The 20,199-nt window shown below is 36.2% G+C and overlaps 1 protein-coding gene across 6 annotated transcripts in view; it reads right to left on the bottom strand.

Annotated features, from left to right (window-relative positions):
* Positions 1–20,199, bottom strand: part of SERCA (ATPase sarcoplasmic/endoplasmic reticulum Ca2+ transporting SERCA) — a 136,190-nt gene that overhangs the window by 26,267 nt on the left and 89,724 nt on the right. For all 6 annotated transcript variants that reach the window (XR_010860874.2, XM_067152630.2, XM_067152631.2 and 3 more), the window contains exons 6-13: positions 19,363–19,501; positions 15,754–15,896; positions 15,430–15,520; positions 12,296–12,468; positions 10,283–10,506; positions 7,578–8,085; positions 4,685–4,969; positions 2,535–2,747 (exon numbers count right to left, since the gene is read on the bottom strand). Coding sequence is in view for 5 of the 6 variants with exons in the window: in XM_067152630.2 (XP_067008731.1) it covers positions 2,535–2,747; positions 4,685–4,969; positions 7,578–8,085; positions 10,283–10,506; positions 12,296–12,468; positions 15,430–15,520; positions 15,754–15,896; positions 19,363–19,501 (1,776 nt within the window). In the remaining variant the exon portion in view is untranslated. The remainder of the gene's footprint in view (positions 1–2,534; positions 2,748–4,684; positions 4,970–7,577; positions 8,086–10,282; positions 10,507–12,295; positions 12,469–15,429; positions 15,521–15,753; positions 15,897–19,362; positions 19,502–20,199) is intronic.

Here is a 20,199-nt window from a genome sequence, read left to right as displayed (position 1 = left end):
AATAAGTAATAAGAGATACTGTACTTGGGTTAGGTTACACTGAATATCCATACAGGTATTCATAATATATTGTAGCTTCAATAAGAATCAGTACCATAATGTTAATTATGCATATTCAACAACTAAATATTATTCTTACAACATTTTTCGTTCATCATGCCTTTTTTAGAACCAAAAATTCTTTACATAACAAAAAAGTATGAATTTCATTATGGTCCATATTGACAATTGATCTAATGGTATTGAACAGGTGGACCCTTCTCTACCCTTTGCTAGCTACCAAAAAGTATGTTGAACAATGTTATATAGGTTAGATGTTACATTTACAGCGATCTTGTCAAATCAAATCCTTGATTTCTTGAAATATTAGCCAAAATTAATAATACGTACTATTTTAAGTGATAAGTTTTGGCTTCTTCTGTGGTGAACGCTGGCACGTGAATAAACATGTGGCTTTGGGAGTGAAAGTCGAATAACAAACGTATGATTCGACGTGAATAAAGAAAATAGTAAGGTAGAGATATAAAATCACAACACTCAATGGTTTATTGTAAACTTTGCGCTCCTACTCAAGCCAACAGCACACCTTCTTGCACTGCGAAATGTGCAAAGCTAATTGGTTCCTTGCAACCGTGTACAGGTATGGAAAATGATGACCTTATTGTGTGAATAATACAATAATGCAATAAGAAAAATATTTGATCTTATAAGCAGGCCTCAGACGTTTAAGACCTAAGACCCAAATAAGCAAACAAATACGACCTCAAAAGTGACGAAATATGACGTAAAAATGACGAAATATGACCCGAAAAAAATTTATCTAAAATATGGCCATTAAAAATAAGTTGTATTTCGAAACAGCAATTCCTTTGATAGATATTTGTTAACTGAAGTGTTTTATTCTTACTTTCATATTAATTTTCTGAATATACCTGTTTAGCATTTATTCACAGTCTATTGTCCTTGATTCACTTAATCAAACATTTGTGAATACATACCTATAAAGATTATCAGATCACACAACATTTTGTACTGAAAGTTCAACACTTCTCACAATTCCAATACTTGCATTAATTTCTAAGCTAGTAGCTTCTAAACGAGTAATTGCACTCGATATAATTACAAAGTTCGACTTGATATATGCCAGACTCTCTGACAAACTGTTGGAAAACAATTCCTGCGCAATCATGATAGGCAGAGTATTGCACTTGCATTAACTGCAGATGTGATACTGAGAGGCAGTTATGTGAATACTACTTTGCATTCGATAAGTTGAAGATGGTTTTGCACAGCTACAGCTGTCGTCAAACCGCTGAAATATGACCGAAATATGACGTTTCAACAAAAATAGCTCAAAATATGACCTTAAGAAAAAAAAAAAGCCCAAATATGCATTTATATGGGAAATAAAAATCACTTAATTCTGACGATAATCACCTGATTTGTACCCAAATCCAATCAGGCAAGAAAATAGAGACAAAGGAAAAAATATGACTTTTCCTAAACATCCAAGCCCTACTTATAAGATAGGATGAATTTCAATTATATTTTGAAAAATATAGGTAAAAGAGCAAAGTTTTAATTTGTTATACTGAAAGTTTGAAAATAGTTAAAATGAAATGTTTTAACACACATTAGGAAAAAGGAAGGGATCGAAAAATAATTCCATTATTCTCAACATTTTGTTATACTGGCATTCATGACAGCAGCATTTCATTCTTATAGCCTTTGTGGGTGGGGTTAACTTCCAATAAGTAACCAGGGGAACCTGACCCCTACAGAGCGCGTCCCCAGGCGGCAGATAGGGGGCCCCTACAGTATGTAGGGCTGGTTGAAATACCCAAAACAACCCGCAGACCACAGGTAGCCCAATTTCTGGGGGCTTTCAAATACTGGGACACCCTCTCTCCAGGGGTCATAAATATGGAGGGCTCTTGCCCTGGGTTATGGGTGAAGACCTCAATGGCATATATGGCGGAGAAGATGGACTTCGGTACGGTGGAGAGGGCGGAAGGGGCAAACCTGTAGTGTCTGTACTCCAGAGGAGCGGCTAAAAAAAAAAAAGGCACCTGACTATGTTAGGGGCGGCCTAATTTGAACCCGGCAGAAGGTAAAATGCCTTTGGGAGTGGCGAACCCTTCCTACAAACAGCCTATAAAATGAGTGCGAGTGAATTGAGGCCTCAGAAAATGCTAGGTCGTCACCCTGAAGTGATGATAAAGACGTTGATTCCCATAGGGAACCTGAAATATATGTTCGAAATGAGTAAATTTATAATACCAAAATAGTTGGTCCATTATTGGACATACATTTTCCACCTAACTCATTCCTGGTGCCAGCGTTTCACCCCAGTGTGCCAAGTTGGGCTCATCAGTTGGTAAATGGCACACCCACCAAGACACATGGCTAGTGGATACCGTGGGCAACTAGCTTTACCAAAGATGATTATATGTGAATGATGCATAGTTACGCGTTTCTGGAAAATGAATACAATAAAAGTTTCCACCATTATCTTCACATCTAGACTGACTTACCATGGCTGAGATTTCACCCATGCTCTGAAGGAATTCAACAATCTTGGACTTGTGAGCAGGTTCTACACGAGAGAACAACCTTGCCCTGGCAACGGCACCCCTCTGCTCGCTAGCTGGAAGATCATCAAACTCACGACCAGAGTATGACTTGCCAGTTGTATCCTCTTCCTCTGTAAAGACACCAATGCGGCGGCAGATAGCCTCAGCAGTAGACTGTAAATCAATATCAATGGTAAATAAGTGTCCAATACAGAACAATAAAACAAGGGAAGAACAGCCTGAAAGTAATAGAAATTAAACTCATAATAGTAAAGTGAAAAATTATTCTGATTAATATTTTGTCACATTATACTTCCACGATATTTCATGATATAATGTATCGGCCCGAATATGAGACAATGTTTTTTTTTAAACGTTAAAATGTACTTATGAAAACTGTAGTTATTATATATGCACAGCCTAACATTTAAGACTCATTTTTGTGGAAATATAATGGTATCATTCCCAAACCGTACTGGCTTGTGCGGCAAAAGTCACAACACAAGTCACAGCTGAACTTGAAAGTCACAAATAAACAGATATTTCTTGAGCATTGATGATTCTTTCTAATTTGTGGCTTGTACTCTATTGTTGTTGTAGGGCCCTTTGGATATGGAAAGGTAAACCCAGAAGGCGAGGTGTTGGTGGATTTTTGCATGAGGAACCAAATGATTGTTGGAAACACCTGATTTAGGAAGAAGAACAGTCAGAAGATTACAAGGTATGGTTGCGGAGACAGAAGAACAAAGACCATGATTGATTATATAATCATAGGGAAAGAACACCGGAAGAACCTTTTAGATGTTACAGCTATGTCTGAAGAAGCCTTTAGTGGAGATCATAGAGTTGTGGTAGGAAAATAGAAAGTGGGAAAGATTGAAAAACCCCCATTAAGAAGAGAGAAAAGAATTAAAGTATGGAAGTTGAAGGAGAAAAGCATACAAGAAGAATTTCAAAGGGAAATAATACCCTTCGTACCCAAGACGGAGGTGGGGAGTGTTGAAGATGAGTGGAAAAGATTTAAGGAAGCACTGGTGGGATGTGCAGAAAAGGCCAATCATCAAGGACCTCCTTATTCTTCCAGACAATCCTGAGAACTCAATATGTCCACTGCAGGCCTACAGCTCCAGCTGCCTTTATGATCTCCACAGAAATTTCATCTATTCCAGCAGTTTTTTCCATTCTTTCATCTTTCTTACTGCCATTTCAATTTTATTCATTGTAATTTCTTCATCAACTAATTGCCTTTCTTGGTTGTCCATTGAATGACTGCCATCAGTTCTTACGTTCAGCAACTTCTGAAAATGTTCTCTCCATCTATTCCTTATTTCTTCTGGCTTTGTTAATATTATGCCGTCCTCATCCTTCACAAATCTGGTGTTTACTTGATCTCTCTTTTTGTTTCTTAAGATACCATACCGTAATTTCTTGCTGCCCTGCATATCATCTCTCAATTTCTGTGTGAATAAGGCCCAACTCTTCCTCTTTTCTTCCTCCACTACTTTCTTGGTCAAATTCTTTGCCTCCACATATTTTCTTCTACTTTCTTCAGTCTTAGATGTTTTCCATGCTTTCCATGCCATTTTCTTTTCATTCACATTAATCTTTACCCTATCATTCCAACAGTGTGTCTCTTTGTCCTTCACATTTCCTGATGTTCTACCACATACTTGACTCTTCCACAAAAATATGCATAAGAGTCTATAGTTACAGTTTGGTTTCATGATGATAAACTTAAAAATATGTGCTCAAAGCTTGTGGAATTTATGCCAAATCATGCAAAACAATTTATAAAACAGAACGAAGGACATATGAACTATTAGCAAAGATTAAAGGTATATATTACTTGTAAGTGAAAAAAAAAAAAAAAAGTAAACTGTGTTAGTTATTGTCATGTTCTGATTAATTTGCACAGGACTGGAGAGGAAGGACGCTCACTGATGTCATGAAGAAGAATAGAGGACAGCAGAAAAGGCTTCAACAGTAAGTTAGGCCTATGCAGCAAACTATGACTGTAAACTGATGGCAAACCACTCCAACAAAAACATGGCTTAGTTCATACAATAATCTTTTTAATACTACTCAAACAGCAACTGAAAACAAGCATATACCTTGTTGTCTCCAGTGATGACAATGACACGAATACCAGCAGCACGACACCTCTGAATGGAATCAAACACTTCCTTGCGAGGGGGGTCCAACATGCCGACAACACCAACAAAGGTCAGGTTCACTTCATAAGTGTAGAACTTGTTAGAGTCACCAAGATCCATATCCTCAGGCTTCAGAGGGTTATCAGCAGTGGCAAGAGCCAGGCAACGGAGTGTGTCACGACCAGTACCATACTGCCTGGTGAGGTCTAAGATACGGTTCTTCAATGAGGCAGTAAGAGGGACCTAGAAAATAAAACATCATCATCATAAAAACCTCCTCTTATACCAAAGAAAGAATATATTAAGATAACAACCAATGGGATAATATCCAAGAGCCTGGGTGTTAGAACACATTTTAAGATAATGATAAAATACATGTTTTCTCAAAAATGTATATGTTAAAAAAGAATTTCTCCCAGAAACAAGCTGTAAAAACATGAGGTAAAAAGCATGGAGCATTTAGAAACCGTCTAAAGAGAATTTATAATCTTCCTTAACTTCAAACACTTTTTTCCAGCCAAACTTCATTTTCACTATTGCAGTAAAAGTAGGAATTTATCAAACCACATTTAAGGCATCTTCCCCATTTTTACAAGATTTAACTTCATCAAAGTTGATGTGATCAAACGAAAAGGTGGAAATCATACTGTGCCAACTGTCTCCATCACTATGCCTAGAACATGACCAGTGTTCCTTGAGGCATTCTTATCTTTCTATATATGGCATACAACCAGCTTTAGCTCACTAAGTATCAAATTTTATGCAAAATTGCTGAAGCCTGACAATTCTTCTTTTACTGGACCGCTTCTGTCTATAATTTTCTGGTCATCATCTGTGATAAGTTTTCTTTCCGAATTGCCCAGTAGCTTTTCATTCTTTACGACTTTTCTGTCATTCCTCATCTGTGAATACTCTTTTCGTTGTGTTGTTTGTCTATTTTTGGTTTAAATTTTATTTTATGTTTTTTGGTTTCTTTAAATTTTCTGTTTTGTTTTGCAAATTGTCCAGAGTTATTTCTATTTCTTCCATATCCTCTTTAATTTCCTTCCTGCATCTTACTTGTTGCTTCAGATTCCACAGTTTCTCTAAATTTTCCTTGGTAATCTGGTTTCTGGTGTAATAATGTGTGAAAAAAAAAGATCCTCTTCTTCCAAATAGTATCTGTGATGGCCTTTACGTCTCTGTAGGCCTATACCGCTTTATTAGGCACTATCTACCAATGTCCATCATTTTGATATTCTTTATTTATGCATGTTCCAGCTATTCTTCTCTCTACGTTTAGGATTTTGTAGATTCTTTCTCTCTGAGCAACTCAGGTTTTGCTTCCATATGTCACCTTTGGTTGAACCACCATCTTGTAATGTTTTAATTTGGTTTTTATTGACAGATTTTTTTTTTTTTTTTTTTTTTTTTTTTTTTTTTTTTTTTTTTTGTAGGCCATATTAATGCTTGAGCTTTTATCATTTTATGAGTTCTTTCTTGCCATGCAGGTTTCTCATCCAATTTATATGGTATAATTCCTCTTAGGTATTTAAATTGTTTCACTAAGTTTACTTTCCTGTTATTTACCGTTATGTGGTTTATTACTGTCTACCACCATTATCTTATCTTTTTGAATGATATCTGGAGTCCTATTTTTTGTGTTACACTGTTTAGACTTGTTATTTAGTTTCTGGCTTCTCGAATGTTATTAGCTAGTAATGGTAAGTCACCTACGAATCCCAAACAATTTAAGTTTATTTAACCTTTCTTGGTTCCAATTTTTATGTTTGTAGGATTTTCTTTGTATCATTTCCTCATCACGTATTCTAGAGCAAGCTTGACAATTAATGTAATAATTTTTATTTATAACTAAGATAGTGAATCAGGGAGAAGTCTACCATTTTGCAGTGAATCTCTTTGATTTGTCACTCTCCAATTTTAATGGCTGTGTTTAATTTCATTTTTTAAATATTTTGAACATATTTTTACTTTAATGTTGACTTTGAGCTGGACATCTGTTTGCAAACTAATGTTCTGGTAACTATGACATGATGTTCCTCTGAACAAATTTATTTTTCAGAGAGGAAGACCTTGAATGAGGGTAAACATGTATGAAAACCACTTTGCTACAATTCTCACAGAAAGCATTAACTAGCTGATCTACTTTAGATTCCTTAGAAACCAATTTAGTCTATATGGATGACATTCTTCCTTTCAAAAATGTATAGTTTCAACCCATTAACCAGATCAGTCTTCACTGGTGAAGGGATGACTTTATTCAGATTGCAGGACTTGCAAAAGACAAACATTTTTATGAATCCCAATGTCCAGTTCGTATAACTTTGCTAGCTGCTTTACGTCGCACTGACACAGATAGGTCTTATGGCGACGATGGGATAGGGAAGGGCTAGGAGTGGGAAGGAAGCGGCCGTGGCCTTAATTAAGGTACAACCCCAGCATCTGCCTGGTGTGAAAATGGGAAACCACAGAAAACCAATTTCAGGGCTGCCGACAGTGGGGTTCGAACCTACTATCTCCCGAATAGTGGATACTGGCCGCACTTAAACGTCTGCAGCTATCGAGCTCGGTGTTAGTATAACAATTCACTCTTTCAGACCTGTTATACGAAATAAATGCTATTCTGTAGGTCTCCTGAAAACTTCCACAGTATTTGCCTCATGATCATTTGCTCTACATAGGATCTACAATTAAAATTACTCATAGTCACAAGTACCTATTGCATTCCTAACACTTCGTCTTTCTCTTTTAATTATGAGAACCCCTCCTCTCACCATGTCCCCTCAGCAATTTCTAATTATCTTCTTTCCTGTCTCTTATAAATATAGAGGTCATGAAGGAAGATACAAACCTTCTGCGTTCCAACGCGAGCATGAGTGCAGCGGTCTAGGACACCTTCTGGGGCACCCTTGACGAACAGCTTAGGTCCAGTTCCCAGGCGGCTAGCCTTGAGTGGGACACAGTAGGAAGACATAGATTTACGATCTCGGGAGAATTCCAGAGTGAACTCCTTCTTCCACTTGGTTTCAATGTCTTGTCTGACAGCAATGGCAGCTCCACGGCGGTCCAAACCAGTCTTAGGTACATTGAATGGGTTCATCTTCTCAGCCAACACAATTAGGGCAGTCTCTGTAGCCTCACCAACCTTCTCAAAAGCCTGCTTGAATTCGTTGAAGTCAATGGCAGAGTCATTGCACATGATGCAGATGGTTCCTAACTCGTGAAGAGTGTCAAAGTCGCCAGCCTTAACCTTCTGGCCTCGCAAAAAGACCTCACCAATGGGCTCATAAGTAGAACCAGTGATTTCAAATTCATGGAATGAACTGTCGTTACCTTCAATCTTCTCAAAAATGAACATGCTAGAAAAAAGGAAGAAAAAAAGAAATAACAATCAGTTAATACATTCAATGTTAATTTTTACAAATTCAAGCATTACAGGACAATTACTCAATGATATGTTAAAAAATTCCTGGTTCATCTCGATTACTTAAAAACAGAAATTCAAGGCATACAGAGAAAGATAAGAACACCAAAAGGAACATGTAATAGATGTGTTCCTTTTAATGTTACCATCTTGCTATATATGACTTTATTTACATTTGTTAGTTCCTTTCCATTACTTATCAAGAGATGTTCATAGTAGTAAAGTAAGGTTATTAATAGTGAACTTTCCTTACTTTATAAACCAAGAAAAATATTACATAGGAGTTACATTAGATTTGATTTATATTACTGATATCTTCAAAACTGTACACTAAATGGAAAACTTATTGCACACAAGAATTTATCTTTTATCCTAGGGGAAAAGTATTAACTGTACTGGAGGTTATATTGGTCAAAAATAGGAAGTAAAAATAAATCTGAAAATCAAAAGAGGATTTAGAAAATGGAAAGTTTCCGGGTAAATCAGAAGGGTTCACGGATATGAATTACTGTGTTGAATGGTATATTCTACTTAAGAACCGGTGTGGTGGAAACCTTTAAAATGTGTTTATTTCTAGTTCTATACAAAAAGAAATACCACTGTAACTATGTATTTATAGATTTAAAAGTATCATGAAGTATGTAATTAGCCTAAATTTTTCTCATGCAAACCCGTTTTAAGGCTTGGTTTCTCAGAACTGACGCATGCGAGGTGCGAGGCCGACGTTGCGTACTTTCATCCCAGTGACGCTGCGAGGCTCGTGGTTTCCCAGGCTGCGAAGCGGATCAGTTGCCGAGCACATGTCTCACAGCCTGTGCGCTACTGTTGGAAGAGGAAGCGGATTATGTGTCAGTACTGGAGGGTTTTCTTCACCCCTATAGCAGTATCAATGGAAACTGTTGATGATCTTGTGTTGTCAGCCTGTATCGTCCACAACCTTCTCCGGAATGAGCGAATTCCTTGCCCAAATTAACACTTTATTGGCTATTTGGAATTAACAGAAGAAAACATGGTTCCTCTGGCAGCTGACAACGGAGGTAATTCTATACATGATGCTTTCATGATAAGAGACAGCTTCAAGAAATATTTTTGTAGCAGGGAGAGAGAATCGGTATGACAAAGAGAATATGCTAACAGGGTGGAGTGAAAGTTTTTTTTCTAACGGACAAACATGTATTTGTTTACCTATAGTTTACTTTTTTCTGTGACCCAATTAGCATAATAACGGAATGAACATCGTTATTAAAATAAAACACGTGATTTTATTAAATGAACAATACTTAACTCAAATTTTGTAAAATTATATATATTGGCATATTTGATATTAAAGTAATGGATTTATTGGTTGATATGTTTCTAAATCTGTTAATTATTTAATCCTTTGAAACTGAACTCATATTTGTTATAAGTAACATCAATAATAATAATAATAATAATAATAATAATAATAATAATAATAATAATAATAATAATAGACGACACCCTACCACCGATCCACAGAGGCAGCTACCACATCAATGAAAAAAAAAAAAGAATCCCAAGAACGGGGTTCCAAATGACAGTAAATTAACATTAATCGTCTGGTACCTCCGTTTTTGGAGTTTCTATTTTTACGAACTCTTCCCTTCTCAAGACCATCGTATAATACATAAAACTAGCAACATTTATTAGCTGTTCTACCCAACTTCAGTGATATCATTTTCCATGAGTTGTCTTTCACAACGTTGTTTTTGTAGCTCTTGTGTTGTGAGTTATACAACACTGGGTGCATTCGAACTTCTTTAATCAGTTCCTCCTCCACTTCGTCCGTAAAGCTCATCGTGTTGCTTAAAACAGTAAAAACAAGAACAGAAACAATGTCGCCTCGCAGTGCTGTCGCCTCGCACAAATCTGGCCGGACGAATCAGTGCGCGGTGACGCTGCGAGGTCTCTCTGCGAGGTTGCGTACACTGCGCACCGCGCAGCTTGAGAAACCACTTGCATAAGCTCGTGTAGTCTGGATTTGTGCGAGGCGGGCCTCGCACCTCGCACCTCGCATGCGTCGGTTCTGAGAAACCAAGCCTTTATTTATAACAAAATGGAAGTTACAAAATAGATTTAAAGAGAGAAATGTTACCAAACAACACACTTACCGACTAACAGACATCTGGTTGGTGGTCAAAGTGCCAGTCTTGTCTGAGCAAATGACTGAAGTACAACCCAAGGTTTCCACAGATGGCAGAGAACGCACAATGGCATTCTTCTTAGCCATACGCCTTGTACCCAGAGCCAAGCAAGTGGTGATGACAGCAGGTAAACCTTCAGGGATAGCAGCAACAGCCAAGGCCACAGCAATCTTGAAGTAATACACAGCACCCTGGAACAATACAGAAGACGTAAATTTCCCTTACGTGTGAATTGTTACTATCGTTCACAGTGTTGCAAGATCCCAATTTGGGCAAGACTTCCTGATATTTGTACGTTTCATTGCATAATGTCTCACTTCCTGCTTTACCAAGTTCAAGATTTCCTACTTTTGTACATTTATAGAAGTAATTTCTCGTATTTATTTTCTTTTATGCTGGTTTCTATTCAATTTTTCCATCGTTCTTTCATATTATGTCATGCATTCTTTGCTCAGGACCATCTGTGGAGTTTAATTTATTGATTATTAGTTTGTCAGATAACAATAACAACAAAATCTACTGAAATGAATATTTAACTGAATTAATCTCGCTTATTCTAATTAACAGATTTATACTGCATGTGATTTGAGAATTCAAAACAATGACAATAAAACGTTGGAAGAAATTTGGGTAGACATTTCCTCTTCTCCAAAATTAAGTTCTTTCTTGCATGGAGAAATTCACTGGCACACTGCTGGTTGTCCCTGGTTCAAATGCAAATGTAAAGCGTGTTTTTTCCATAGATGAAACTAATGTGGTCCAATAGCAGACACGGAACTTTGAGTGTATGAGAATTCCAAACCTGATAGTACAGACTTTTGTAATGTTACCAACAACGACCAGAAAATATTGAAGGATGCTAAATCTTCAGAAAAATATGGATGTTTGCCGAATTCCTGATGCTATGCAATTTTATGCAAGTGATAAATAATCTCCTCTCTTGTAATACTGTATCTTAATATTTACATTTAATTTGGCAAAATTAGATATAAAAACAGGAAAATATAGGGGTATTAAACAGTAGTAATTAGGTACAAAATTTCTCTATATTTTTGCAAAATCAATCCAACAACCAACATTGTACATGAGGTGCACAAGAAAGAAACTCATACCTGCAAGCACAAAAAGAAAGAAAGAATGAATAAATAAAATTATGTGCTTGTCTCTTCCTTCATTACAGCTCCATGGATTGACAGTTATTTTTTAAAAACATATTTTATGCCCCAAATGGAGCACTTTAATCAGTCATATACATTAAAGTCTAATAGTATTAAATAGAGTCAGCTTTTCAGCTTCTTCTACCGCTCCCAAAACTTCATCCTGCCGGACCTGACCGCCCTTTTGTTGTCAGTAATGGTGTACTTCCTTCGTTCAAATGTAATGAGTTTGAATTGCAAGTGTTTATTCCTTAGAATTCTCTTCTATTCTCTGCATTCAATTTGGAACATAGATAAATTTAATTCTTCTAAATCATTTATGATATCTATGAACCAAGTGTTCTTTGTTCTGTTTTTCCAGAAGTAACTAAATAACTGCTTCACTAGCTGCGTTTCTGGCAGCCTGCATATATGACAAAAAAAAAGAAGAAGGTGATTCTCCTTTTCCGCATTGTACCTATTATTGATTCGCTTTCACGATATGCCATTTCATTAGGTATTAATCTCCACTGGCCATCAACTTTGTGCTTCTTATTGATGATTGTCCTGATGATTCTTGTATCTACAGTACTTTCTGACAGTTATTATTATACACCTAAGGAGCGTGTACTGCTTGAGTTAAGTATATGTCTGCAAAAGAGCTGTTTCTTTGAACTCAGATGTTAGCCTTAAATTATACAACTGTAATTATCCACTAAGTAATGAAAATCTTTTACTGAAAATTTTTTAATAAGTATTTTTTCTATGATCCACCAAGACTTTCAAACCAGATATAATTAGTATACATGAAATCCTAAACATAATACAAAAAACTAATTAGTACCTTAATCCATGATCCACCATGAGCAGGATCATTGAAGTGTCCGATGTTGATAGCCCACACAGCCACACAGATGACTGAGATAACCTTAGAGAGCTGCTCACCAAACTCATCCAACTTCTGCTGCAGGGGAGTCTTAATTTCCTCAGTCTCACACATCTCAGTACGGATCTTACCTGTGAAATTGTAATAAAATATACAGTTAACACACTGTATGAGATATCACCACCACTCAGTCCAATAAAGTATTACTTGGATTCTGACAAACTCTGCCACCAGCAGAGATAATAAAATTGTAATAGTAGAACCCCTATTTATGTTTTTACAGTGACCTGATATTTTTGACCTTAAATGGGGGTTTTCCTTAAATCAAGGTTTCAGTGGAAAGCACACCTTATCCAGAGAGCTTTGCCTGTATTAACATAAATTGTACTATCATATATTATTTACACAGTGACAGTAATAAAACAAGGAGATATCTACTCTACACTCTGTACTCTAGTTACAATTTTGTACGGTTTGTGCTGAAGGTTACTCTTGTGTTAAACTGCCCCTGCTATCTAAGCAAGAAACCTGTGTTGCACTATAGCTTTAGCTCAGATTGTTCTTTGTAAATATATAAATAAATGGAATCAAATTCCTGGGTGTGCCCTAACAAATCTGTTCCTTTGCACTATCATCAGATAACAGACCTATGCTATTTGCTGAACCCAACTGAATAATTGTTGAAGGCACACACAAAAGGAAAAGTGGTTACTAGATGATGGATCATTATCTACCTGCATCTTCATTGTACATTGTTATGCCTTTTAGCATTCACTCTGCAAGCTTCTACGAATTAACTAAGTCCTTCCATAATCCTCTATTTGTAACCAGCTTTGTAGCTTCTTTTACACTGACCGGCAAACTTTATGGATCACTTGAATTTTCAAATAAAAATGCATGTTAAATTGTGAAACATCTGTTTTATTACCTACAGTGATTATTTTCATGAAAGAGTTATCTAAGTAAATAATGGTAACAATAACAGACAGATAACATTACTTACATAATTTTCATGAAAATGAACAGTGTAAATAATAAAACAAATGTTTCACAATCACAATTTAACATGCTTTTTCCTTAGAATATTCAAGTGATCCATTAATTTTGCCAGTCAGTGAAGATGCACACCTCTTAAAATTTTTGTCTCCCTCTACATCTTTTAGTTGGTTAAGAAATTGTTTTCAATGTTATTAAGGAATATGTTCGCTATTATTCCCGATAATGGTGACCCCATGCTTAACCCTTCCTTTCCACAGATTGTTGTCTGTGAATGCAAAACTGCTTCGGTTTAAGGTTGTTCTTATAATGTAATAGATAATTTTCCATACAAGTTGGGAAATATACCAAACTCGTACAAAAAACCATCAAAAAACGGTATGAAACAGCAATCGGTTTGTTTAAACATTTTCGCGGACGTTTTCCAAGCAGCGGCTTAATCATCAGCACGTATTTTCTAATGCCAATAGTCTGAACACGCATATTCAGTTCCATTCTTAAAAACTGTAACAGCATCACTCTAGAGGCTTGTGGCAAACATTTTCTTACTTTGAACAGAGTCACCTAACCTAGGTTTATAGCGGAAATATTATGAAAACATATTTCAAGCTCGCTGTAGAATAATGATAACATTTTCACTATAAATTTACATGGGAACAGCCTTTCTGAAATTTAACAACATGCGAAAGTACTCAACCTAACCTCCGAAATTATACACACACCGCTGTATCTTCAGAAGGAGAAGTATCACATTTTTATTTTCTTTCAGTACATAGTATTAAAATTAAGCAATCGTTTACTTCAGCCTTTATTTCTAAGGAGTTAACAACCTGCTGTATTTGCACTTATTGCAAAAACATGTTCTCCTGATGTTTGTTTACACCAGTCGCAGTTGTGAGGAGAGCTCTGGCTCGCTCAAAATAGACTCACTTGTGCATAGTGAGGAATCGATACGGAAGATGATAGATCGCATTCAATATAAAACCGCTAGAGTAGTGTGTGTATGAATACTGATAAAAACTAAAATGCCCATATTTGCCCATAATAACAAATGAATCTGTAAAAGGGTTCTCATTGTAACCGAAGAATATTGCACAGATTAATATAGTAATTTTCAAAGGGCATTATAACATTGTCATTAAAACGGGGGTTCTCTTCTACTGTACTACGTCGGCCCTGTTCGAATGTGTATCCGAGTCCGACATCTCACTTTAGCCCTAAATGCCCTCGCTCTAAAATCCTCTTCTGCCTTGAATCATCCTTAGCAAGCTTATGACATCTTTTTTTTATAGGTTCTTAACATCCGATAACCAAAACGAATAGAAATAAAATATTTGAGAATGTTAACATTTCCTTAACGCTAAATGTGGGTTTTGCCCTAATGTGAATTACGTTCAGTCAAATATAAAATTGCATTGCTCTTATGGAATAATTTTCAGGACTTGAAATTTTTAACGTCAAATGCGGGTTTACACTAAATTGAGGTCTTGCAAAATCACAGTTATACTGTAGCTCTTTAAGAAATTAATGCCATCAGAAGAGAGGAGGAAATGGTCACTGTTTAAATAGGAAGAAACAATCAGATTATTGAATGAATTAATATTACTGAACCTCACTTCCTCCTTCCTCATATTAACAGTGCTTGTAGCCTAGACATTATATATATTTATCCTCATGTAAAATACATTTCATCTTTTCCTTCAGTCATCCTTCCACATAATACAACTTTCCCAATAAAATTTTAGCTGTTCATCCCTTGGAAGTATGCTAGTTTGCAGTTTTGGATACATTTAAATTTTGTTATCATGCAGGTTTATATCAAGACCACAGGAAGACGACCCGCCAGCCAGAAAATCTCCAAGGCATAAACTAGGATTCAAATTTGGTATTCTTGATGAGTAGCTTGCACCTATGCCACACCTGCCACATGTTCTAACAAGAAATGCCAAGGTAAATAATAGGGAAAGCCTCAAAATCACTATACTCAGGCTGTTGCTTTTCAATATACTGTACACCCAATTTTCCAATATTCAATATACATCATTATATCTGTTATCTAAAGTATATAACAGAAGATAGTTCCATTGCAAACTTACCAATAGCAGTGGCCAGGCCAGTGCCAATGACAACACCACGGGCCTTGCCAGCAGCAACGTTAGTACCAGAGAAGAGAATGTTCTTCTTGTCCTATAACAAAATACAAATCAAATTTGTTTTAACAAATTCATAACCAAACAGCAATACAAACATTACATTTAAAGAAGAAGTTTAGCCACACTTTATGAATGCATTTCATTTTTAACAAAACATTAATAACTGAACCACTGCCTGCAATACTTCTAGTATATTCCATCTGTAAAACAGGTTTAATAGGTTTGTACCCTTGAAGAAAAAATTATGGTGCCTTTATTGTTAATTACCTGGTTCACAGCTCTGGGGTCTGGCACAGGGTCAGTGTGCTTGATAACTGAGACAGATTCTCCTGTCAGGATGGACTGGTCAATTCTCAGGGTGGTAGAGAAAATTTTAATGAGACGGATATCTGCGGGGATCTTGTCACCCACTGAAATTAAGCACACATACACTCGTGAAATATTTCTGAAGTACTATGCTACGGACAGACAGACAGACAGACAGACAGACAGACAGACAGACAGACAGACAGACAGACAGACAGACAAAGGACTTACAACATGATACATTCATAACCTCTTCTCAAGATAAGAACTTGGGCTTTTCAATCGATCAACGTGATGTACATTTTAACGATTTGCTTTATGATGCACCAACACAGATAAGTCTTCTGGTGATGATGGGATAGGAATGGGAAGGAAGTGGCCCTGCCTCAAGGGGAATTTGTACCTTTTATACTAACAATGTTAAATTTGTCACATTTAGGTACATACAATTATGCATTATAAGAAAGTTAAATTTTAGTGACTGGTAGAGAATGACTGTCTCTTCCAAATACCATTTTTGAAACTAGATAGTTTGCATAACTTGTTTTTTAGAAAATATTTTGTTAAGTTATTAAATAATTCCATTTTTTCAATTTAATTAATTCATAATTACCAAAATATGTAACTCATGATCTTAAAGAAAAATGCATAAATAATCTTATGCTTATCCTTTGTAATATGCATAAGTTTCACTGTCCTATGATTGTTAGTTCTTGAGAAAAATGTACCTAACCTAAAAGAAAGAAGGAATTTCCAGAAAACAGGCTGTAAAGTTAGTTATAATTTGTCGCTCACCTAAAAACATCCCTGCACAATATCCAGGGTCATCTACATTTTCTAGGTCCTCTCTGGTCCACTTGGCATATCCAGAGTGCATTCTTGCCTCCCTAGCAATCATAGTCTATCCATAATAATCTTTCATCACATGGATTGGATCCAAATCTGAACACGCTTTCACCGTATTTTTCCCAGGTTGTATGCCCAAATTTTAAAGAGCCCTAACACTACCCACATTGCCATCATTAAACCTAATCTAGAACTGCCTGCACCATCATCAGTAACCAAAAAAATATTATTTACACTATTATTCTCATTATATACATTTGCTTTAGGCTTCCTTCCAGGTTACCTCCATGACATTTTTTTTTTTTCCAATTCGAGGCATGTTGTCACCCAAACAAACTTCCAGGTATAAGCACACACAGAAAATATAAGATTTTTTTTTTTTTTTTTTTTGCTAGTGGCTTTACGTCGCACCGACACAAGATAGGTCTTATGGCAACGATGGGATAGGAAAGGCCTAGGAGTTGGAAGGAAGCGGCCGTGGCCTTAATTAAGGTACAGCAGCATTTGCATGGTATGAAAATGGGAAACCATGGAAAACCATCTTCAGGGTTGCCGACAGTGGGATTCGAACCCACTATCTCCCGGATGCAAGCTCACAGCCGTGCACCCCTAACCACACGCCCAACTCGCCCGGTAAAATATAAGAAACAAGTGAAAGGCACACTGCAGAACAGTGCAGCCAACCCTGAACAAAGCACACTTTAAGGAATGTTCACCAGTAAAAAACAACTAAGATACAGCCCCAGCATTTCCCTGTTATAAAAATGGGAAACCACAGAAAACTATCTTCAGGGCTGCCGACAATGGGGTTCAAATCCACTATCTCCTGAATGCAAGCCGAAAACTACCTGACCCAAACCGTGCAGCCACTTGGCCACTTGCTTGGTAAATGTGATGGAGAAGTAATTCTTTAGTAGAAATAAAATATGACAAAATGAATCACATTGATAGTTCAGATAAATGATATGAATTTGAAATAACATGACAGGCATTCATTAGAGAGGGGAAAAAAAGAAAAGAAAAAAAAGATGATATACACTGTAATCTTTCATAATGGGGATTCATCTCTCTCTGTATGCCTTTCAACAGTTTCAGGTTACCTAAACATTCAATGTGATTCATTTCATGCACTGGAAAGTTCATTACATTTGATGACTGAAAAGCCCAAGTTAATATGATAGCTCAAAGTAGGCAACACAAAGTTAAGGTTTCTGAACACATCACAATCTCTTCTTTGCAACTTTTGCATGGTACTTAAAGGTAAAATTACAGTAACAAAACGAATGTGTTTTAAACTATTACAGAGTTATCATGAAAACAACATGTATAGAATATATTTTTTATAGCAATGAAATAAATACTGCATGAAAAAAGAATGCTGGCTAACCCCACAATGATGTACAGTAACAAATTATGAGCAAATGTATGTAGCTGAAATATGGAGGCTGAGTTGGTCAATGGGTGTGACCATCAAAGATCCGAGTCAGCAGTGACCTAACAGTGTTTAAGATGCACAGAGATAAACAAAATATGTAGTAGATAAATGAGCATATATTTCACACTCTGGAGTTATATGTAGCAATCGTTTATGGTAACTATAACAACAGTTAACAACTATAGTCATCAAGAAGAAAAGGCAGAGGCTCAACATGTTGTATTCAACATAACCTGACCTTACTTCTCTTAAAAATTTCATCTTATATAACAGTTTACGATTGAAGGGCAATAATTATAAAAAGAATTAAGAGTATGAAAGAGTGCATTACAATAATTTAAACTGATTTTCTCAATCAGAAGAATAAATATTTCCTAGTGGGATAATGGGATCTTACATGAAGGCCAAGGAGGACATATACAGAAAGTGGAGAAATGATCTCTCCTATTGCATCGTCATGTCATGCTTATCACAGCATGGCTTCTGTGGTGTCACAAACAGCAAACTAGTATTCCAACTGACGACCACAATATCACTCTGGGACGCTCTTATCTTTTATTGACTTTTTTAATGGCAACTTAATTTTTGATTAATTTTGAAACAAATATATCATCATATACCACTTTACCCACTCCTTGGTAGGGTTGTGGGTGCAAACTGTGTAGCATATGTAGATTTCATCAAAAACTTTATGGCCGGATGTCCCTCCGACACCAACCCTATATGAAGGGATGTACTTACTATTGCGCGTTTTCTGCGGTGGTTCGTAGTGTAATGAATTATGTGTAGCTGAAGAGAAGAGTATTGTGACAAACAGAAACAAGCGGTCCCCAAGTCAGAGGAAGTAACCATAAGCGATCCCACCGAAAATCGAACCTAAGACCCTCTGATACAAAGGCCTTGATGCTGACCATTCAGTCAAGAATCTGGACTTTGAAGCAAGTCTATATTTTGGTAAGATATCTTAACCATATGGTTACCAAATGTCCTCGAGATCATAACCTGCTTAAAAATAAATCTATTATAAAACTGTATAAGAACGTCGTCAAATTGCATAATTCTATGGAAACTTAGCAAGGTTATAAACACAAATAACCATATAAATCATGTTAGTGTCTGAGACTAATATTTTAATCCTAGAACAAAAGATGTTTATGATAAATATGTTGATGTTAATTATAAAAAAACATTAGAAAGCAAATAATACAGCATCAACTAACTTTTAAGACTGCCCAATAAACTTTTAAAAGATATATGAGATAGTACAAATGCATGATTCAGTAATATACCTGAGATTTCAACGACATCTCCAGGGACAATCTCCTTGGCACGAATTTTTTGGACACCCGCTTTGTCCCCACGTATCACTTTACCCATCTCAGGCTCATATTCTTTAAGAGCCTCAATCGCAGACTCTGCATTCCTCTCCTATAACATATTAATAAAAATAAAAAATCAACTATTTGCTAAAATACGATTCTCCTTATCTAAGATAAAGATTTCATTAAATTCTGAAAAGAAAAATTAAAAAAACAGGCTAATCGTTGCTATCAGTCTTATTCAGATCATAGGAACGACTACAGATTATGCTGTAACAGATCTACGTGGATATTGATTTGTCACCAAATGACATTCTTAAACAGTAATATCAAGGACAACTCTTGTGTCATGTGGTACAAACCCATTCCATAGTTTCAAATATGGCAATACCAAAGTAGTAAAATAATATTTAAAAAAGGAATTGAACAAGTCAGGGAATGGCATCACATGCAAGTTTTTAAAAATTGAATAAAACTACATCAACATACATACATCTTCATTACAGACCGTCACGCCTTTCAGCCTTCACGTCTCTGTGAATTTACTAAATGCTGCCACAATCTTCTATTTTTAACTAGTTCTGTGGCTTCGTTTAGTTCTAAGCCTGTTATTTTTAAATCGTCAGAAACCGAGTCTATCACTGTCTTGGTCTCCCTCTGCTTCTCTTACCCTCCATAACAGAGTCCATTATTCTCTTAGATAATCTATCTTCCTGCATTTGCCTCACATGACATGAATAGATTTATCCATCGAGTTGGTTGATAACTTAGCCTTTATCTCTTCATCCTGAGTACCCTCCTGCCATT

This window comes from Anabrus simplex, chromosome 8 (genome assembly GCF_040414725.1).
Source record: "Anabrus simplex isolate iqAnaSimp1 chromosome 8, ASM4041472v1, whole genome shotgun sequence".
NCBI classification, from domain to species: Eukaryota; Metazoa; Arthropoda; class Insecta; order Orthoptera; family Tettigoniidae; genus Anabrus; species Anabrus simplex.
The sequence above is the reverse complement of the archived record's forward strand: the minus strand, read 5'-3'. Positions and strand labels throughout refer to the sequence as shown.